General features: G+C 44.1%; 3 protein-coding genes across 4 annotated transcripts; 2 read left to right on the forward strand and 1 right to left on the reverse strand.

The window, feature by feature from the left end:
• The first annotated feature begins 5,019 nt into the window (after nt 1-5,019).
• pdzk1 (PDZ domain containing 1) lies at nt 5,020-9,934 on the forward strand. The gene is made up of 8 exons (XM_053877227.1): nt 5,020-5,459; nt 6,376-6,585; nt 6,641-6,848; nt 6,910-7,242; nt 7,312-7,508; nt 7,909-8,109; nt 8,190-8,495; nt 9,742-9,934. The coding sequence occupies exons 2-8, from the start codon at nt 6,379-6,381 to the stop codon at nt 9,793-9,795; spliced, it is 1,506 nt and encodes a 501-aa protein (XP_053733202.1). The 5' UTR covers nt 5,020-5,459; nt 6,376-6,378; the 3' UTR covers nt 9,796-9,934.
• On the reverse strand, nt 9,828-13,795 carry si:ch73-390b10.2 (Golgi pH regulator). Its single transcript, XM_053877225.1, has 14 exons — nt 13,751-13,795; nt 13,407-13,466; nt 12,994-13,097; nt 12,817-12,923; nt 12,648-12,749; nt 12,461-12,581; nt 12,304-12,384; nt 12,131-12,240; nt 11,955-12,043; nt 11,089-11,181; nt 10,923-11,018; nt 10,744-10,833; nt 10,623-10,688; nt 9,828-10,557 (listed from the first exon to the last, which is right to left on the reverse strand). Exons 1-14 carry the CDS (start codon nt 13,790-13,792, stop codon nt 10,351-10,353), a joined length of 1,368 nt encoding a protein of 455 aa, XP_053733200.1. The 5' UTR covers nt 13,793-13,795; the 3' UTR covers nt 9,828-10,350.
• A 247-nt stretch (nt 13,796-14,042) lies between these two features.
• zgc:113337 (uncharacterized protein LOC503741 homolog) lies at nt 14,043-20,800 on the forward strand. Of its 2 annotated transcripts, XM_053877385.1 has the most exons (8): nt 14,043-14,538; nt 14,841-14,960; nt 15,038-15,358; nt 16,431-16,760; nt 18,111-18,127; nt 18,187-18,395; nt 19,398-19,499; nt 19,606-20,800. In XM_053877385.1, the coding sequence occupies exons 2-8, from the start codon at nt 14,879-14,881 to the stop codon at nt 19,607-19,609; spliced, it is 1,065 nt and encodes a 354-aa protein (XP_053733360.1). In that variant the 5' UTR covers nt 14,043-14,538; nt 14,841-14,878; the 3' UTR covers nt 19,610-20,800. The 2 variants fall into 2 exon arrangements, with proteins under 2 accessions (XP_053733360.1, XP_053733359.1); XM_053877384.1 differs by having other exon boundaries at nt 14,047-14,538; nt 18,111-18,395; nt 19,606-20,798.
• The last annotated feature ends 24 nt before the right edge of the window (nt 20,801-20,824 follow it).

Consider the following 20,824-nt stretch of genomic DNA (forward strand, 5'->3'; position numbering starts at 1 on the left):
CCGACCTCGCTTCACGGTGAGTTCAGTGTCACATGCGCTGGCCTCCACTCAGGGGAGTGTGCGTCAGATCTGCTTTATGGAACAGTGACAGAAACATTCAGGTCATTCTCTGATCGTTCTTTTTTGATTCACCGCGGAGTTGGTCCCTGCTGCAGTGGGACGCCATTTTCCACAGTGTCTGAATTGTATTGCATTGTATTTTTGTTGATATAAATTTAGAAGAAACCAGACCAAGCCTTTGAGAAGATCACATGTTGTCTTTATAGTTTTGTTCTGTATATTTTAGATTTAAACTTCAGCATGACTTGGAGGCAACCATCCTTTGGCATAGAACAAATAGTGGCTACGAAGTATCCAAATAAGTCAAACTGAAAGAAGAGGTGACAGGTAGCTGATGAAGCTTCATGAAACTGTCCTCATTTTCAGTGCCCACTAGATGGCGCTCTCTGCTGTAAAATCTCGGGATTTGAACAACCATTTCCGTGACTCCCTTGATCATTGAGCTCTGAGAAATGCGTTGTGTTTCCACTTAAGGGCGTTGTGTTTTCTGTAAATGTTTTGTTTTCTGTTAATTCTGCAGTGTTTCCTGTCCATTGTGTTGTGTTTTGCACTTCTCCAGTTATGATCAGAATTCCTCATTTCATTTTCCTACGAGGGAGAGTGTCCCGATTTAAAAGTGGAAGCTGAAGCTAACTAGCCGTGCTGACTTGATGTCGTTCAGCCGCGGAGCGCGTCGACGCGGTGATTTTCCACCTGTGAGGTCGTGTTTATACCTCACACGGCAGCAGCGTGGCAACCGTCTTTGCACCGGGGGAGGTGGAGGACGCTCCTGCGATGTGAGCTGTGTTATTGCTGTGGGGAGCAGGGATGTGAGCGCCGCCCCTCAACACTCCAACTGACTGGCGCTGAGAGAACAGAGCAGGTCCATGACTGGCTGCCGTCCAGGTCTAATCTGTCCCGAGGACTAACTACCCTGCTCAGGGCAGGTGATGCGCCGAGCCACTCAGCCCAGATGAACAGGCTGCCATCGTGAGCAGGAGCAGGCCTTCTTCTCCCTGCAGAGAGGCGTAATCACAATTTGGCGTGACGCGGTGATCACTGATGCGCCGCTGCTGATGAAGACTCCCAGATAATGACTGTTACTTCCACCGCTTCGGCTCTCAGGCCTGCTGCCGCCGCTGTGTGTGAAAGCCTGGCTGTGCTTGTACAAACACAGCCGAGATCGTATTTTAGATGAAATAAACAACCTGGACACCAGGAGAGGTTCGGCCCGTCCAGGCGACCTCTCGGTAAACAATTCATTCTTGGCGAGTGAAGTCTGCCGGCGATGGATTGTGTTCGCAACGTCTGTCTGCCGAAATTGACTTCTGCTCACGGCGACTTGTAGCTCCTCGACGCCTCGGGATCGATTGGTCAAACACGGCGGGGAGTGAGGAAGTGGATCTCTGTTTGAAGAGATTGTGCAGGGATGAGTCTGAAGCCTGCGCTTTCTGAGGGACTTTACTCACACACGTAGCGGCGAAATCTAGTTCTAAAACAACTGCAATAATAAATGAAAGTACAATTAAATCAGAGTAAAAACTTACCTCCTGGGGACTCCTGTTTCCTCCCACTGAGGTTCTTTGGTGAGTCTATATTGTGGAGTCAAACACAGCCACACAAGGGGCTGAACCAAAGTTTTAAGTTCAGTCTATAACTGGAACAAAGTGTGTGGACAGAAGTCTCAACTTGAATAGTTTCAAGGCTAATTTTAGCACAAGGCTTCTCCATGGGAGGTTCAAAATACATCAGCTATTCTCATAACACTGGAGATACTCTGGCTCCTTGCTTTCATCAAACCCCTCCTGGTGGCATCGCTTTTGCAGTTATTGAAAGTTCCGGAATTGTGTTGGGTTGATGAGGCTTCATGAAACAGTACCATAATTCTAATGCCCACTAGATGGCACTCTCTACTGCAAAATCCCTGGATTTTGAACAACTATTTCAATGAAACCCCTCATCATTTTCAAAGTGAGAGCGCCACCTACTGAGCTCTGTGAATGAGGCCACTGTTTCATGAAGCCTCATCAGCCCATCAGGAATCACAATCAGAATTGAATTTATTGCCATGGTCAGTGGGAAATGGTCACGAGGAAAGTGTTTTGGAATAAAGTGCTGACAGACAAAAGATAAAATAAAATAAAATAAAATAAAACAACAAACAACAAAGGCTGTTCATCAATTCAACAGTCTGCAACAGTCACGCAAATCTGACAGAGATCAGATCCACAGGTCAAGCTTGTGTATATATATATATATATATATACGCAAGTTGCTTGGTGTAAATGTATTTTTTAATCATTTTATAATATAATCATTTTATAATATAATATAATATAATATAATTCTAACATAAAATATAAAATACATACACAATGACCAGCGTTTCCACTACTCTGAATGTATTTGAAATTCTCATAAAATTGAAATTCTTATACAAATATTTTCAAGACATTACAAGAGCTTTAGTTTCAATAAGGTGATATAAAAACTTGAATATAGCCACTGGCATTTATTGTGCCATTGTGAAACTGATGCAAAATAAACAATATTTTGTTGTTTTATATATATATATATTTTTTTTTTATTTTAGACATATATATATATATATATATATATATATATATATATATATATATATATATATATATATATATATATATATATATATATATATATATATATATTACGATTGACATGTTGCTGTCTAAATAACAACAGTAACAACAGACGCTACATAAATGTCTTGCTGTCTCTGAGCCATTGTCCACACCGCACAATGTCAGGCATCACTCAGAACGCTTCACTTGAGGAGCCTCGAGCACAAGTCGGTGTCTAATTATGAAAATCGATGCTTGTTGCATACACTTCCGCAGCGTCAGGATCAATATCTCCATTTAGCAACGTCATCTTTCTCAAACTGATTAGTTAAAGGGGTGATGTGAATCCATCGACAGGTAAAGTGGATTTGATGATGGTTAAAGACCATCATTTGGCTCGTAAATGTTTCAGCAGAAACACGAGCGAGCCAAAAACGAATGACTCAGCATTTTAGACCAGAGGTGGGCAGGAGGGTCCTCAAAGCCAGGCCTTGCGAGGACCAGCTGGCCCTCCCCTCACTCCGACGCAGAGGACTTGATGACCACAACTCCATCTCCTGTCAACACAAGCTGCTCTGGATCCGTTTGTCAGGTTCTACTCAGGGTTGCCAGATATATTTCCTCTCTCAAGAGTCCACATTTGTCACATCTTTAATTTGCCGGCGTCTTCTTAAAGCCGCTGTCATTGCTGTCGGAGGGATTTTCCTCTATGTGCAGGCAGCCATGCCAACTCAGGCACTCGAGCCAACGGGCCAGAGACATCAAAAGAATAAATAAACCCCAAACTTCTCTTGTTGTTTATGCACAGTGGGTGACTGTGTATAAGTCACTGAGCTAGCTGCGATTCCAAGTTTCCATGTGTTACTCATCATGCCTTGATTTTTTATTTATCTGTCAGACAGCCATTTCATGATGGAGCACCTTGTTGGGATCATTTTGTTGTTTTGCTAGCGCAGAGACAGGCAATTACATTTTCTGCGGGGCCAGGTTATATATTGTGACCGTTGAGAGGGGCCGTCGAACCCACAGAAGTAGAGTAAAATAAAAATCAAGCGATGACATCATGTGTGATTATGAAATTACACTTTACAAATGTAGAGAAAATGTTTGTTCGTTGTGTTTTATTTAATTTAAACCCAATTTTAAGATTCTCGATGTGTCTTATACCTTTCAAAATCTACTTTCAATTATGATGTATTTTAAGGGACAAGAAATACAGTGGTGCCTCGGTTCTCGAGCACAATCCGTTCCAGACGGCCGCGAATTGTTCGAAATCGATGAATCGATTTTTCCCATTACAATGAATGGAAAAAGAAATAATGCGTTCCAAGCCTGAAAATAGTGTTTTGTAGGAGTGAATGTCGAGTGTCTGCTGCAGGTGCGCTGTTCCTCTATGTGTGTGGCCGCTGCATGTGGGAGGGGTTGCCGAGTGAGTGACGTCTCTCCAGAAGTGAAGAGGTGCCCGGTGCGTGTCCAGCTCTGAATGTGCGCTTCTGTGCAGTTTGGCTGTGACAAAGTCATAAACCAAGTCACGCTCTGTCCCAGACTCGCCTCATCCCTGTCCCAGCTCCAGCCCACAACAGGACATCAAACCCTGGAGTGGAGGTGTGGAGAGCGAGCACCTCCCCCGTCACACTCTACTATGGTCCAGTGCGGAGACAGGAAAGGTTTTACACCTCAAGATGAAGAAAAAACAGTCAGTAAATGTTGCTAACGGGACACGTCTGCATACAGAGGCTGCGTTACACACAATAACAAAGCGCGTCGTGGGTCATGATTGGTCCGCGCACGTTATGTTTTTTCCGGCTTTTTTCGGGGGAGTTCGAGTTCTGGATTTTCGTTCGAAATCAAAGCAAAAAAATCTATTTTTTTTTCAATTTTTATTCGAAGTCCGAGACGTTCAAAAACCGAGGCACCACTGTACTCCTAAAATAGCCAACGGAAAAGACGAACAATTGAAACAAGTGAAAAATAATCACACAAGAAAGTTATGTTTTAGTAGCATTGTAATGAACAAAAACAATGCACAAGACAAAAATGTCGGAGACAGCAATGTCAGTTTTATAGTTTTACTCTGACTCCAGGAGGGCCAGAGTAGGGCCTGAGAGACGGACATCCTGAGTAACTCCAGTGTTATTCAGCGCAGCCCGAGAGGCTACAACAGTCTCGGCTGGTTGCCAGTTCGTCAGCAGGTATACTCACTCAAGTATCTATCGTCCGACTCTCTAGATCGATTCATGAAATAACAAAATAGAAGGAATATTCTGTTTTTTGGAGGAGAAAATTCCAACGCCGAAAACCACCCATGCTGTGAGGAATGTACTGTATTTGTCAGTAACCAGGTAGTGACCAATTAACTTTTACAGTGGCCGACCTTTGCCCTCCCCGATGGAACATTATCATAATTGAACCTGCATCACCAATAACACTCCAGCCATCAAACGATTATTAGACAACAGGAGTGATTAGAGGAGAGCAAGCAATGAGCAGCTGATCATTGGAGAACATCGGACGGCCGAACACGAGGACAACAATCCAGGTGGAGTCTCTTTATGGCTCAATCTAAATCCACCTTCGACCCCACACAGGTGACTACGGCTCCGGAGTTCTGCCGTCTACTTCCCCGCACTCCAGTCGCGAGTCACTGTTAAATAACTCACACTTTAAACTCACCTTTGGCCCGGCCAAGTGGTGAGGCATGAGGAGGAAGGGCTGGGGTGAGGAGGAGGAGGAGGACAGGTGGAGAGGCCAGGGGATAACAAGAGAACACCGGCAGGTGACCACTTCCTTCAGACCGGGGCTTTGAACAGACACAAACTGGTGAGTACAACTTCCTCTCAATGAGAATTATTCATGAAAGCAACAGTTTAACTGGTTAGAAAGTCAGTTATTGGTGTCAGCAAAACACTTTTAGGTTTAGTTTGTGAGCTTCGTATTACCGTGATCCTTCTTCTTTTGCTAAATATGTTTCTCTTCTATGAGGATGAGTGATATTAAAGATGTATTTGATGCCCTGTGATGGACAGGTGACCAGTCCAGGGTGTCCCCTGCCTCTCGCTTTAAGTTGCTTCCATATTTTTTGTTATGCTTTGTATTATATTTTTGTTTGTTTGTTGAAGGTTATGCACACTTTTTGTTCAGGAGAGTAGCTTGGGACATAAATAAATGAATAAAAGAAGTATTCATATCTGTCTTAGTGTTTTGAAAGTTGTTACATAACTATTATCCAGGACAGGAGATGAACTCTGAATTGGTCTTAATGTGCAAGTCATCACCACCTTCACCTGGTCAACCATTAACCCTCACGATAGCTTGGAAGACTGAGTTCTTATCTGATATTATCAGCATTTTTATGAGCCCCTGGGTTCAGGGTTACTGTATATAAGGTGTAAGAGAATGCGATTTCTGCTGCTGTTGACGTATCATAGACAGCATCAACAAGTTGAATTAAACAAATTAAACTTGTGAAGGATTGGTAAAGAATTAAGAATTCTAGTGCTAACACAAGCAACGACTTAGCACAATGGCGTGTTGCTAACTGTTGAAATATTCAACAAGTCATGAAGGAAATTCAAATGAAAACAAGTGTTGACTCGTGTTGGCGTGAGCCTTGTTTTAAAAATGTCTGTCAAAGCAAGGAAATCTAACTTTTTTGTTTTGATCGCCCTACATCACCACTGTCCGGGAAAGACCCAACAAAAGTTAGCTGACGCCATCTGAATGCTGTGTCTAACAGGTCATGACTTGGTACAAGCCCAAAGTCATCTCTCTGACCAAGAGGGCGGGTCAAACGTTTGGCTTCTACATGAGGATTGAAAATGGCGAGGAAGGTCACCTGGTCCGCTCCTTGGAAATGGGAGGTCCAGCGCAGCTGGCTGGTATGAAGGATGGGGACCGCGTCATCAGAGTCAACGGGACATTCGTCGATGGAATGTCTCACTCGGAGGTGCGTTGTGAGTTAAAGCTCCGCGGCATCACATTAACCCCTCTGCTCGGGCCAGGTGGTGGAGATGGTGAGGAACAGCGGCCCCTCGGTCACCTTCCACACCCTTGATGAAGCCTCATACAGGCGTGCAAAAGCTGAAGGTGTCAGCTTGTTGGACCCTCACCAGGCGCCAGGCGGTGGCTCCCAGCAGGATCCAAAGCTCAAACTCTGCTACTTGGTGAAAGCAGGCTCGAGCTTTGACTTCTCCGTGCGCTCCGTTAAAGGTAAGCATGAGCTCCAGCATTTCTCAGAGCGAGATGGCTGGAATAACGTGTCTCCTCTCAGGAGTGCGCGGCTTGTTCATGACCGAGGTGACCCCGGGAGGCGTGGCTAGCAGGGCCGGAGTTGAAGTCAGGGACCGCCTGCTGGAGTTGAACGGGGAGGACATCAAGAGCTTTTCACACGACCAAGTGGTGGAGAAAATCAAACAAGGCGGAAGCAGCCTGATGTTCCTGCTGGTCGACGAGCAAACTGAAGAGTACTATCAGAAGAAGGGCATCCGGATGGGACATTGGCTGGCCACCACCAAGCACCTCCCACACAAGCCGCGCATCATCAATCTGTTCAAAGGAAGCGACGGATACGGCTTCCTGCTGGCAGAGAGGGACACTTTTGAAGGCAAGGCCGTAATCTTTGTTCACTACTTTCCCTGATGGCTGTGTTTTCACGGTGTGAACTGTAACGCAGGGCACTACATCAAGGATGTGGACAGAGGAAGCCCTGCGGAACAAGCAGGTCTGAAGGAGAAGGACAGGCTGGTGGCGGTGGATGGGAAAGATGTGCAGGGACTCAACCATCAGCAGGTGGTGGACAGAATCCGAGAGAGTGGCAACACATGCTGCCTCCTGGTGGCGGACAGGGAAACAGACCAGATGTGTAAGCAGGTGAGGGATGGTGCCTCTGTTCCGCCACTGCCACTGGACCTTCAGTGGCCAAATGACTTCAGATCTTTCGGGGGGTGGCAGCCACCATTTCTACTTTGAAACGCAAAGTCCTGCAAGAGCCTTGTCATCCTGTTTATAGTCTAACTGCCTGTTCAAGGAGGGAGAGTTTTGGCCCCTTGGTATCACTGAGTTTGCCAAACAGCTTCGACCCATATCACTTCAGTCACTAACCTTGCGATTTTAGGTCAGTGTCAGAACATGGATCCCCTTTGAGGGAAGCTCTCTTGCAGATGTCTGTCTTTTGAGCTTGAGACAGACAGGAAGTTTGCGACGTGAATAGCTGTGATCTCCTTTAGACGTTTAGCCTCACCAATATTGATAATATCCGTTTCACACACAGGGAAACTTCTCTCCAATGATCTTCTGGGATGAGACAGGACGTGCGGCCCCTCCACCCAGTTACACTGAGGCTGTTCATACGCAAAGTTTCACCCGTCCAGAGGAGCCAGTGCCCAAGTTGTGCAGGATGGAGAAGACAAGCAGCACTTTTGGTTTCCACCTAAACGGCATCCAGGGAGTGTTTGGTCAGTACATCAAAGATGTAAGTGTTCAACCGGGCATCGACAGTGAGGGCACGCCGCTTAGGGAGAGAACAGTTCAAGATTTGCGCTCATGTCTCAGGTCGTGAAAGGCGGACCCGCCGACTTGGCAGGTCTGGAGGATGACGACATCGTGGTGGAGGTGAACTGGAGGAACGTGGAGCAGTCCACCCACGAGGAGGTGGCGGATTTGATCCGCAGCAGTGGGAACTCTCTGGAAATGCTGGTGGCCAGCAGGGAGGTCTACGGCCAACTTAAAGCCAAAGGAGTGACCATCACACGTCTGCTCATCACGGAGAGACTTCATGAAGAAGTCCTGTCAACGCAACCTCTCGGACAAGTGGTGCGCGCCAGACCTGACAGCCCAGTTGAGACACCAAGAGAAAGGGTAAGATCGGACTAAAATATGGGTGTCCAACTGAAGGCCTGCGGGCCGAATTTCCTTGACTTTCTAAGAGCTCAGAATGTTTAGCCTTCATCAGCAACAGCATTTGGCTCAGGAGTTCCAACCTTACCAAGGTTGGAGGTGACAGTTGCACAGTCTAAGCTCGACTCCACACGTCAGACACAAACACTAAACTGTAGATTCTTGGAAAGTGTCATTGCAGTTGTGTATTAACCTCACATTTGGCTGCAATGTTGTTCCAGTCAGACAGTGTCAGTAATGATTCAGGGACAGTCAGCATGTGCTGACATCAGCACTGGTGACAAGACACAAGTGAGCGAAGTCCATGTAACACTGAAGCAGTTTTGCCTAATCTCTGCTGTTATCAGTATCTTAACTTATCTTAGTAGTGCTGTCACCACAGTGGGGTTGAATACACGCACGTAAAATAGATCTCTCTACAACCCACAGATCGTGGCTGACAATATAAAACACAACTTGTCACTGTCAACAATTGTAAATGTTGTAAATAGAGCAAAATGAAGCACGAATGAAGCAGTACCGAACAAAAGCCTCACTTGAGTTGAGCGTTTCAATCACCTAAAGAACCAGGAGATTTATTGATTCAAACTTAAACCGCCGTGAGAGACTGTAAAAAAAGTGCGATCACTTTTGTTGGAATTACAGGAGAACATGGGAACTGTCTCATGTCAGGCATAGAAATAGACCTATTTAGAGTGAAGGGTCTTCAAAAAACAAGCAAGTAAAGAAAGAAAGTAGCATATATCCATTGACCTGGAAAAGAACATTTAATTGAACAGTATTTGTTGCTAAAAACCTTGTACAGAGGTACAGTCTGGGATCCTTTGAGCTTTCAAAACAATGGTATATAGGGCCGTACTTCCGTCGCCAAAATGTGCATCTGGCAATTCATACATCATCACAGTTCAAAACACTTAGCGTGTCTATTTTATCTATAATTAAAAATACTTTGTATGAAAATCCCTGCAATTGGAAAGGAAAAGTACCTCCGCTGCTTTTTAGTTATCACCCCTCCAGTGTCCTTGACTTCTTAAGACATGGAGACTCAAAAACAAAAACAGAGAAATGGCCAGCCACATGAGTAGAGCGTGTCACGCTTCTATGTGTGACGTAGCAGTGGTAAAGTACCTGCAGGAAATATGCTTTTAAAATCAAACACTGTTGAAAACAAAAGCACTTTAAGTCATTTCTGCTTTCATCCTTGCAGAGTTGCTCCGTGTCCTCCACGTCATCCAACGACAGCATTGACGTGAGACTTTGAAGCTCCCCATTGCTCCCATCTTCGGAAGGATAGTCAACATTTCAATGCCATCGATATGAATCATGATTAGCCTTACATGACCACCACGGTGATTTTCTGAAAGTAGCTCACCTTTTATTTAATGTGTATGAATAAAATGAATCTGTGCAACACAAAGCTCATGCTATAAAGTGGAAGAATAAAGCTTCAGGTCCACCATGATCTGGGTTGTTGTTTTTTGTCGCTGAATGTTTTTGCAGTAAAGTTTTGCATGATAAAAAGACACGTACAGATGAACGCAATAGCGCCACCATTAAAACTAGAAAAAAAAGGCACAGGTTGGTACATTTTTAAGGTGGTAGTTGCTCAATAGGGGGCGCTCATTAAAACACTTTAAAACAAAGTTATTCAATCGCAAAACACTTTATTCAAGTTTTGTTTTTTTCAAAAAAATCCCTCCTCCATGACTTCCAACGTCCCTGATTCAGGAACAGCCCTTTCTCACATTTACAAAGAATTAAGATAATAAAAGAACAAAGGAAATATCTGGATGACAAAACCCAGTTCAGATTTGGATCACAGAGCCATGTGCTTCTCTGGCGCCTGCTTGTGGGCCAGATAGAGGAAGAGGATGCTGGACAGAGCGCTGACCAGGAAGATGACGTCGAACCAGCGGTGGTAGAAGTTGAACTGCAGCTCACCCAGAACCTCGGTCACAATGGAGCGGTACTCCAGCGGCATGCTCATACGCATCAGCAGCACCGACGACACGAAATACATCCCCTGAACGGAGCGGAAAAACAGACAGAGTAGGACTTGAAGGTCTCACGACGTGCAGGGGAGCTCACCATGATCTGAGCCAGGACCAGCACGATGACGTTGGACGACTTGCTGCTGGATATGGCGTAGAAGAACTACAGACAAAAACTCATGAGAGAGGTGCAACCAGCATGTGGCCTGACCACCTACCTTCGTGAGAGTGATGAGTAAACCTCTTATGGACGTGACGATGATGATTCCCACCAGAATGAACGAGATGTGTTGCGACCAAAACTTCACCTGAGCGAACAAAGAGGAAGGAAATATCAGCTGCATGTGTGGTATTCCTCCTCCTCTCTTCAGTTTGGGACGGTCTATGTGTGTCTTACATCAAACTGGATGCCCAGGTAGTTGACTGTTATCTCGATGCCTCTCGTCACAGGATCGGTCTTTCCAACACGGTCAAACACAATATTTATGGTGGCCTGTGAGGGACAGAAGGTACCTCAACAACCCCGACACTTCAGCATCAACATGTGGGGGCGCCGTGTTTACCATGAAGATCTTCCAAACACAATAGATGGAGAAGAAGTATCCCAGGAAGTTGAAGTATTTTCCCTGGAATGTCTTGGAATATTCGATACGCTCCTGCAAACAGTCGTTTAAACTGAGGGTGAATAACAGCCATAACATCATGACCTGTCTGGCAAACATTTGATCGGTGACTCACACCATTTTGTGTGAAACTGTTTTACAAGAGTGAGAGTTCATGACTCTACCCAAGTTTACTAGTGTCACTGCGTGCCTGCTCTTACCCACTATCGTCTGCTGAGCTCAGACATAAAAGCAAAAAAAACATCTTGCACACTCATCAAGTGTTTATATAAGAGTGTGCCTGACATCATCACATGCATTTCCAGGCATCCAACCATTTCTTACAAGCAGGATTGGAGATCATTAAAAGGAAAAGCCTTTGCAGAAAGAACAGTGTTTTGCTTTATCATCATCCAAATGAACAAGCTTAAAAACACATAAAAAAAGATACATTTTCAGTGTTGACTGATGCCGCTTTCTTCATTCATGTTGCACTTCACACCCTGAACAGTGAGCTCCATCTATTGAGCAACGATTCATGATGCGTATTTTAACCAATTGTGGTGGAATAATGAGTCATTTTTGACTGCAGGAACATTGATATAATGATGAATATATGTTAAGTTCTGGTGTACGTGTCCCCAATGTGAACTTGGATTTGGCAAGGGAACTTTCGAGAGACAATCCTACAGTGCAGCTCCACCCATTTGGAGAACGGCTAACATGCTCTTGTCACACTGGAAGCAAAAACCGTTCTTAGGTCATACTAAACCCTGAAAACAGATAACACGCCGTAAGACTCTCCGACTCCAACGCAGCAGTTGTACCTTTGTAGCCTGCAGGTCCACCGTTTCAAGAAAAAGCTGCCGACTCAGCTCCTCAAGAGCGTCTACCTCCTGTTGGATCAGAGACAGGTCTGAACGGTGGATGTTAAAGAATGAAACTATTATTCATCTCGAGCTTAAACTTGCAAAAGAGTGTTTCTATAAAGAGGCCAGGATACTCTCGCTGCCCGCTTGTGTCGAGGTGACACTCTTGATCATGCCCCAGAATCCAGTCTGCCTGTTCTGATCTTCTCCTCGCTGGTACATCTGCCGCCGAGTCATCGCAATTCTACAACAAAAAAAAGGAAGTTTTCATGCTCAGGTTCAAAGACGTCCACAGACAACAACTTACCTCTTCTTCTTGCTCACGATCATGTCCATAGTTTGGAGCAACCTTCTCTCAAGCGCAAGTATGTCGCTGTCTGTGACATTCCTGAGTATAGATATAAAAGGAAGGGCGTGAGGAAACTACATCTGAGGAGCGTGTTCCAAACCACATCCGATCTCACCGAAGAAAATAAGACATGTAAGTGTAGGGGCAGTTGACAGCACCAAAACCAGACAAGAGGGCCATGAGGGTGACGCCGATAACACCAACACGACTGATCAGCTGCTCGATGGAGAGGATTCCTGAAAAACAAAGCCCAGTTCACAAGACGTGAAGTCAGTTTTGTGATTTAAATGTCTCGTGCTTACCGTGTTTCGGGCTCAAGATGGGGAAAGGATCTCCCAGCTTCCAGAAGAAATACATGAAGGTAAACCACACCATGCACGCGAAGAGCAGCCTCTGTCTGTGCACTGGAGTGAAAAACAGCAGCTATGTTGACATCAAACTGGGCTGCGTGCCGTGCGTGAACCTGCTTACAGAGACGAATGTTGCTGACGACGAAGTAGCCGATGTAGAAAGGCACGACGAAGATGAGGACCAGCAAAATCACGTACAAATTCAGCTTCCAGTGGAAGTATCTTGAACTGATAAACGTCAACGAAGCACCATTAGCATTGTCTGTGAATAAGTAGCACAAACAGATGACCTACTTACCTACTACTTAAGGCACCCAGGATCTCGAAGATGATAAGTTCAAACATGGTACACGAAAAAGCAAAGGTGACGGAAAACACCACCTGGACAACATACTGCCGCACCTGAAAATCAGAGCAGACAATGAGTTAGAACTGCACTGAATGAAAGGACGCACTCCATTTAAGAGTGTGACAAGGGGTTGACTGTGAGAGAAAGGAAGGAGCAAATACAAGTGGTTCGTAGTATTGACCAAAGTAGTAGATCATTATCAAGTGTTTGGGCTATAAAAATGACCTCAGACTGGGATTAGATGGTTTGCTACATAGTGTATTACATACATATTACATGCAGTAGTTTACACACAATGAAATGGTATTTTCAAAATACCGAATATGAAATATTTTGATGATGATTATTATTTTATGTGATACCTCGTAGTCTTTGAAAAGTTGCCGCATGAAGAACAACCAGCCAAAACCAAAAAACAGCACCTATAAGACAAATTAACAACAGTTTAAGAACCATATCATAGTATGTTGAAAACTGAAAACCTATAGAGTTACTTATGAACAGGAACGTCTCTTTACGTCTCATACAATGTTGGATTGTTGTCGATAAAATAAACGATTAAATATCCGATCATTTCATGATCATGTGATATTTAAAAGTAACAATAAAATTATCAAACTTTTTAACTTTTTTACTCAACAAATTAACTGGAGGAGTGTTATTTTCTAAAGTTATTTTAGCAAAAGAGATGAGCAACTGGACAAACCTGCGAGGTGAACATGATAACAGAGTCCACAAGGAAAGACATGATGCGGATATTTCACAGCCGACAGCAGGACAAAACCACGATGTCAGATCATACCGTAACCAACATCTCAACTAACGGCACGCTTCAACTGTCATTTAAACTCACGCTAAAGCCGTGGTTGACATTGTTTTGCTTGTTGCCTGTCAAGTGACAGCGCCAATGCGAGTTGCAACGTCATCAGCAAACGCCAATCGTCAAGCACACTTCCGTCTCATACGTGACGTCACTTCATTTTTGAAACACAAACTGGCGTTTGTAATCGTGTTTGCTTTGTAGTTATCTTAATAATAGTTTATACATAGTAGCTATACATGAGGCAATCTCTAGAATAAGAGTTCAAGGCGTTGTGTGCTGGCAAAACGTTTTCTTTATAGTCGTTTTAGTCGTCCTTTTGGTTAAAATCGCTTTTTGCAAAGTATTGAAAACATAACAGAAAAAAGAAAAAACAACTTAATATACAATTATCCTCAGCGTTAAACCTTCCATTTTACATCAACAATTCTCGAAATTAATTGTTTTATTTATTAAGTACCGCAACAATCTACCAGAGGTCGCCAGAATGCAGTTCCAAGTTCCAGGCAAAACTCCAGTCCCGCCGTGTCTGAGCGCAGAAGAACCGACTCACAGAAGTGGGAGGCAGCTGTGGACTTCGCTGCCCAGCGATGAGCCTCAAACGGTTTCTGTCGTCGAGATGATGGGGAGGTAGACGCTACTGGGCTTGTGGTTTTTCCGTCATACAAGTACAGGTGAGTGTCTAATTTTTGTTTAACTCATAACTGGTCAGAAAGTACTGAGCGCATTTTCTTAAACTAGTGTTTTAGGCCTGACATTTGTTACTTTTAGCATGAATATTTTCAGTTAGAGGTTAAAGGGTCTTCTTCATTTAAAAACGTGGATTGGTTCTTAATATAAACTGTTAGATCTTAGTTCTTGCTGAATCATTTCGCAATAATGTGGAATTAAAACTAGTGACTTTTGTATTGATTTTTATTCCATTTCTATAGTTTCTTTGTGGATGAACCTGTACAAGTGATTTGTCTTTCCATAGTGTTTGTGTCAGCACCCATCCTCCATTTTAAATGAGCAATGAGGACGATGATGATGGCGGTCTCCTGCAGGAAAGACATGCTGGTGTTTTTACTTCTCCTTCTGGTGGAAAACCTTCAAGGTGAAATCCAACAAATACCAGAATCGTGTCGTTATGCATGAGTGTAAATATAGATATTCATAGCTAATATTCTCCAGGAAAGGTAACAGCACCTGCTCGTCTTGAGGCTCCGGTGGAGAAGCCGTTCACGCTGACCTGCAGTTTTACCAGAGACCGTGGTCAAACACTCCGTCTGGTGCACTGGCTGGACGTCCAGAACAAGACGCTGCTGACCTACCAGCCCGGTCGTGTAGAGACCTTGACCGGTCAGCAACATGTGGAGCTGGCAACGTCTCCAAAGGACACTTCAGCTGTTACCATCCAGCGGGTGGGATTTCGAGACGAAGGCTGCTACACTTGCATCTTTGAGATGGCTCCCTCTGGTACACAGCAAGGACAGACTTGCCTCACCGTCACTTGTGAGTATACAATTAGACCTTAACTCTACCATCCGTATTGGTCTGTGAAGTACTTTTCCTGCTGTAGTTCTATTTCATATAGTCTAGTCTGAAGCCCAGCCGCTGCAGAGGTTTCTCACATTTGTTTTCCTGCTGCAACTTGTGCCTGTAATTTTTGTTTTGGCCGCTTCTGTCACTGAGTTTGTCACCACAATGGCGGTCCAAACCGCTTTCATAGTTAGGCAATTACATTTCCTCAACGGTTGTGAGGGCCAAAAAAAAGACAAAGATGACTATAAAACATGATAGAATAATATCCTAAATATATACTTAAGTAACAAGGACAAAATGAACCTAAGAAGATGAAATGTAATTCAGGATTTTAAGAAGTGTAAATATGCCATGAAGGCTGTTGGAATATTTAATTGTATATGTACTTAATTTGAATATAAATGAACTATTGACTAGACGTTTATATTAAATATATTTTCAGTATTACTTCAACGTATTTTTAGGAACAAGGGGAAAAAATGGCCAATGAAAAGAAGAACATTTTAGCCTTAAAACATGAACATGCTACATTTACTGCTGGAGTGGTTGCGGTGGTGGTGACCAAAAGAGAAAGAACAAAAAAAGCAGAAAGAGCAGGCCATATTACTTATAGTTTTAGTCTGACGTCAAACGGGCCACAAAAATTCAGGCATCGGGCCGCATATGGCCCCCGGGCCGCACTTTGCCCAGGTCTGACTTACATCATAGCGGAAGGGTCCACTCATAAAAGATAATGACCGTGTCTCACTCAGTTAAGTGTCTCAACCTCAAACTATTGGAGGTCATGAACTGTAGTTCACGTTGAGGTCGAAACAGAGCTGCTTAAAATCATCATGTGGTCCCTCTTCTAACTGATCCTACGTTCTTCCATCCATGCATCATTTTAGATGTCAGAATGAGTCTTAGGAGACTCAGTATGTTCATTAAATGGTGCACAGGGAGCGAGACATGTTTCCTTCTCCTAAACCAGAAACAGCTGTTCCAGATTCCTCTTATATATCGTTTAAGTCGTCTCAACTGAGATGCCACTTTCTCTCTCCAGCGCAAGTCACCGCCGACCGCAACAAAACAGCCTTGAGTGGCAAGAAGGCCCAGTTGTCCTGCTCCTACGGCCTGCCTGAGAAAGTGCAGGGCATCACATGGAGACACACGTCTGCGCTTGGCCACTCGGCAGACGTGGCCTCTTTTGCTAAGCAGAGCGACCCGATGATTGAGCCGCCGTACCAAGGAAGGGTTTGGCTCAGTGCCTCGCTGTCCGACAGTCGGATTACCATCCAGCCTGTGGCCATCCAGGATGAAGGCTGCTACACTTGTCTGTACAACACACACGCTGATGGTCCGAAGAGCTCTAAAGTCTGTCTTTCCATCTACGGTAATTGTTTTTTTTCAGAATTAAACATATGCAGAATCGCTATTAATAAACACTCAGCAGTGTTCTGACTGATGGGTTTTGCTAGGAGGGACCAGTGAAACTTATCCCCAGGCCTTAGACAGGAATGCAGAACCCTCCTTTCTGAGCCCGGCTTTGCTTGTTTTCATGATACATTTTGGATTAGCTGTCAGTGGCTTTGTCAACACAGGAGACGGTGGAGCTCTGGGGGGACAATGGCTGTTGGGAGGTCGATGTAGAATCAACCTTGTGTCCTCCCCTCCTCCATCAACAAACAGCAAGTCAATGTTCAGTCCAAGAGGCTGGCTCTTTCCGTTCATGACTTGAATGTCATTTTCTGTCACATTCCTGAGGAGTAGCTGTCGCTACTGACGCTACTGCATGTATTGCCTCAGTGGTGGGAGATGAACAGTCTGCAGGCTTGACCCCACCACCAGGTAGGAACACGGTTTGATAATGATGTGAGGTTTCTTTGGAATGGTCTGTAGCATTTAGAGCAAAGAGCGCCATCAAGTGGGCTCTGAAACTGTTTCATGAAGCCTCATCAGCCCATTGCTCGCTAAATCTAATACTGTTACTCAACTTATGTCCACACGTAATTACGACCACGGTCAGCAGATGCTTTTTCTTTTTTTTTTTTTCAATGTCTGGCACCGCAGCACATAGCAGCCCGGCAATGCATACGTCAATTATGGCAGCCAGACGGCATCGTGTACGACAGTTATGGCAGCACAGTATCCCAGCATCTCACTCTTACACAGTGATCTACCACTGCGGTAGGACCTATAACCCTCAGGTCGGCTACGTCCAATCTGACTTACAACCGGTTGGTCGGAACCGATCTCAGTCGTAAGTCGGATGTTACTTGTATAGTGTCAGTCAAACAGAATTTTGGAATAAAAATGACTTTGTTTTACCTTACTTTGTAACTTTGGTGACAACTGTTGCAGTGCTGTATGGGAATAGTGATGTAAAACGAGAGTGAAAGGCATTGAAACATAGTGACTAATAACGGTTAAAGACGAAGGGCATGTGTTGCTTTCTATAACAACATTATCAATTCAGTTACATAAAAAGATTCTCACATTCAGCCACAGATTTTTGCTCAAACTTTACCACGCACAAGGTTGTGAAGCCGGTGAAGGTGCCAAATATTTGGGCTCATGCCCTCCTGCCAGTAAAAATATTCTCAGCTCCAGCTCATCATTCCTGGCTTCACTCTGGAATCTGGCCCTTACTGAGCTGAACTCAGGGATTTCTAGTGGTCAAAGGATCAGATGGATCTCTGGATTTGTCTTTGTGTGTAACGGTGACCCTCCATCCGTCTCCCAGTGCTTCCTAAACCTCAGGTGAGCTACAAGACCACGTCTCCCGGCGTGATCGAGGCCAACTGCACCGCTGTATCCAGGCCCCCGGCAGAGATCGTGTGGAATGTGGAGAGAGACAACCGCACCATGGGCCCCCCTGTGATCACACAGCTCCTGCAGGAGGATGGGACCACCCTTGTCATCAGCACACTCACCGTCCAATCAGGCCTGCTGAAAGACGTCTCCGTCAAATGTCTGGTGCACCACAAAGCTCTGGAGTCGCCCATCGCTGTATCCATGAACACGAAGAGTGAGTAGTTAATCTTTATCTGTGCAGCTCCAACTGAATACTGTTGAGGGAACAATAGAAGCATGTGCAGCTCACAAAGTGATGGCGCTTGTTTACGGCATGGGTTCTGAAGCTTTCTGATCTCGGGACCCACCTTTCCAAGAACAAATGGGTCTGCGGCCCATTCAAGTAATAGAACTGATTCATTTCTCTTGATTTCATTTGTGATCAATAACCATATTTAATTTACTTACACGTAAACAAACCAAACCCTTGTGAAATGACATGAAACCATGTGATCGTCGCGAAGATATTTGTCATGGAAAAGTCCAACCAGCAGGAGAAGCAGCTGCAAGTCATGTTCATCAAATTTACAAAAAGATAAAAAGAAACAAAATTCACTTGATGAAAATTGGAAAAACTGAATAAAATTCTGAATAAAATAAAAATGATAAAATCATGTATAAATATAATAAAATAAAAATAATGTATTTTATTTAAACTCCAAAGAAGATATTGCCATAAAATGAGTACTGAATTCAGTCAGAATTAGATGCTGGAACTGGATGAACCAGACAAAACCGCAGGTGTTTACTATTTGAATGACAAGCCAAGAAGAAGATTGCTATTGAGCATACAATATGACAAGATGTTAAAGGGTTACACAAGGCAGAAACTTTACCAAAATACTACATGAGGCAGAAAATGTATCATGTATCATTTACATCAAAAAGACAAAAAAAAAGGCGATTAGAGAATGAAGGCCCAGCTGTGAGTGTGGCCATCCACTGTCAGGTGAGTGTAGAGAGAGACACGGAACAGAAAGTGGCAAAATAAGTTCCTCGCTGACAACGAGCCTCATGTGCTCATAGACCTGGAGTTGCATCCAGGTAACTAGTGCATTGCAGCGTTGACCAATATCCTTTGGCCTTTGCTCAGTCGCCTGAACCTTCAAGATCATTTGTGTTCCACATTATCTGAATGACCTTGATCATTAACACAAAATATATATATTTTCTGTAGTTGGAACAGCTCTGACCATCCTGATCTCAGTCACTACGGTGGCGTCGCTGCTGGTTCTGTCTCTGTGCTTCTGCCTCTGGAAGTGTTTCTTGCACAAAGAAGGTCAGTAAAACATCACATCACATAAAACAGGTTTTTACGCTGTGTAAAAAGTATATTCTTGAGTTGCAAGTTTCTCTGCATTGGATTTCTTCTTTTACCTTTCCAGCTGATTAGCCTCAGATTGGGCCGAACTCTGAGATGAGGGAAGATCAGAACTTTCTGAATCATCGGCTGGTCGCGAAGCGAGGAGAAGCACCGACCTTAGGATACCAAGTACAATCCTATTTATAACCTCCAGCTGTGCGACATTCATCCATACTGTCAGCTCTTAAAAGGTCCAGACAGTCGGGTGCATCCTACTTTCAATATAACAACGAGTGACTTTTAATGTTACGGTGAGATGAAGGCAGTGGGTTTATAATCTGCTTCATGTATTTAACTGTGTATATTATCTTGTGTTTCTTTGCTCTTCAAACTTGTCCTGGTGTGTGTTGTTCAGCGTAATGAGAGCAGAAGCGTGTGTGTGCTTGACCTTTCCAATACAAAGAATCGATCCCCAAAAGGCTGCTGTGTGGAGCCCCACGCAGGAATGCTTCCGTGTTGGGTTACACAAGTGTACTCTCAGCTCTCGGTCTGGGTGGTTTTGGAGGGTTGAGGCCCATCAGACTGCACCTGGATGAAATCCATATACGAGCTCCGAACCAAAGAAGCACTTGGACGACAGTATTCACTGTTTCCAAACACGCCAAGTATTCATGATGTTCTCTTTAAGTTAAAGAACTGATTCTTCCATACCAACTAAATATCAAACTTGTGACGCTCCATGACAGCAACAAAATGTGTATATACTGTACTGCAAAACAGATGGATTAATAAAGATAGTTAAAGATAGATATAGAGTTGATAATATGTGTCGGTATCTGGGGTTCAAACATTCTTCAGTCCAGTGGCAAATCTGCGAGCCAGATGTGCTTCTTTTTTTGATTCCACCAAACACCAGGTTTAACAGTGAAGCGCCGCAGAACAAAAACACACATGCTGTGGATTTACAGCAGCAGAATTCTCCTGATGTTTCTGTGAGCTGAAGGGCATGAGTGAGTGGGAGAAGAGAGAGGGGCACATGTGTGTGTGGGGTGTGTTTTGAATGTGGAGCCCCGGTTGAAGCTACCTTTCGCGATGAAAGCTAATTTTTGGAATGGTTTTGTTGGGAAAGGATTATTATCAAACCACTCAGAAAGGAAAGACTTTTTTTTTTGTTAAGTCAAACTAATGTGTATTTCTTTGGAATATTTTTTATTATTTTTTGGATTAATTTGAGGAATTTGTTCGGCTGTGAATAGTGAAGGGGTGGTGAGGCTTCATGAAACAGTGTCCTCAATGTCAGA

Source organism: Synchiropus splendidus, chromosome 10 (assembly GCF_027744825.2).
Source record: "Synchiropus splendidus isolate RoL2022-P1 chromosome 10, RoL_Sspl_1.0, whole genome shotgun sequence".
NCBI classification, from domain to species: domain Eukaryota; kingdom Metazoa; phylum Chordata; class Actinopteri; order Syngnathiformes; family Callionymidae; genus Synchiropus; species Synchiropus splendidus.

Excerpts from the sequence above, each read along its gene's own strand:
- pdzk1 (XM_053877227.1), top strand. The coding sequence starts at position 6,379 with ATGACTTGGTACAAGCCCAAAGTCATCTCTCTGACCAAGAGGGCGGGT. Across the intron at positions 6,586-6,640 it reads ATGGAATGTCTCACTCGGAG|GTGGTGGAGATGGTGAGGAA; the intron begins GTGCGTTGTGAG and ends TGCTCGGGCCAG. Across the intron at positions 8,496-9,741 it reads TTGAGACACCAAGAGAAAGG|AGTTGCTCCGTGTCCTCCAC; the intron begins GTAAGATCGGAC and ends TCATCCTTGCAG.
- si:ch73-390b10.2 (XM_053877225.1), bottom strand. The coding sequence starts at position 13,792 with ATGTCTTTCCTTGTGGACTCTGTTATCATGTTCACCTCGCAG. Across the intron at positions 12,044-12,130 it reads GACACAAGCGGGCAGCGAGA|ACCTGTCTCTGATCCAACAG; the intron begins GTATCCTGGCCT and ends TCCACCGTTCAG. Across the intron at positions 11,182-11,954 it reads TGGACCTGCAGGCTACAAAG|GAGCGTATCGAATATTCCAA; the intron begins GTACAACTGCTG and ends GACTGTTTGCAG.
- zgc:113337 (XM_053877384.1), top strand. The coding sequence starts at position 14,879 with ATGAGGACGATGATGATGGCGGTCTCCTGCAGGAAAGACATGCTGGTG. Across the intron at positions 14,961-15,037 it reads TCTGGTGGAAAACCTTCAAG|GAAAGGTAACAGCACCTGCT; the intron begins GTGAAATCCAAC and ends AATATTCTCCAG. Across the intron at positions 16,761-18,110 it reads AGTCTGTCTTTCCATCTACG|TGCTTCCTAAACCTCAGGTG; the intron begins GTAATTGTTTTT and ends TCCGTCTCCCAG.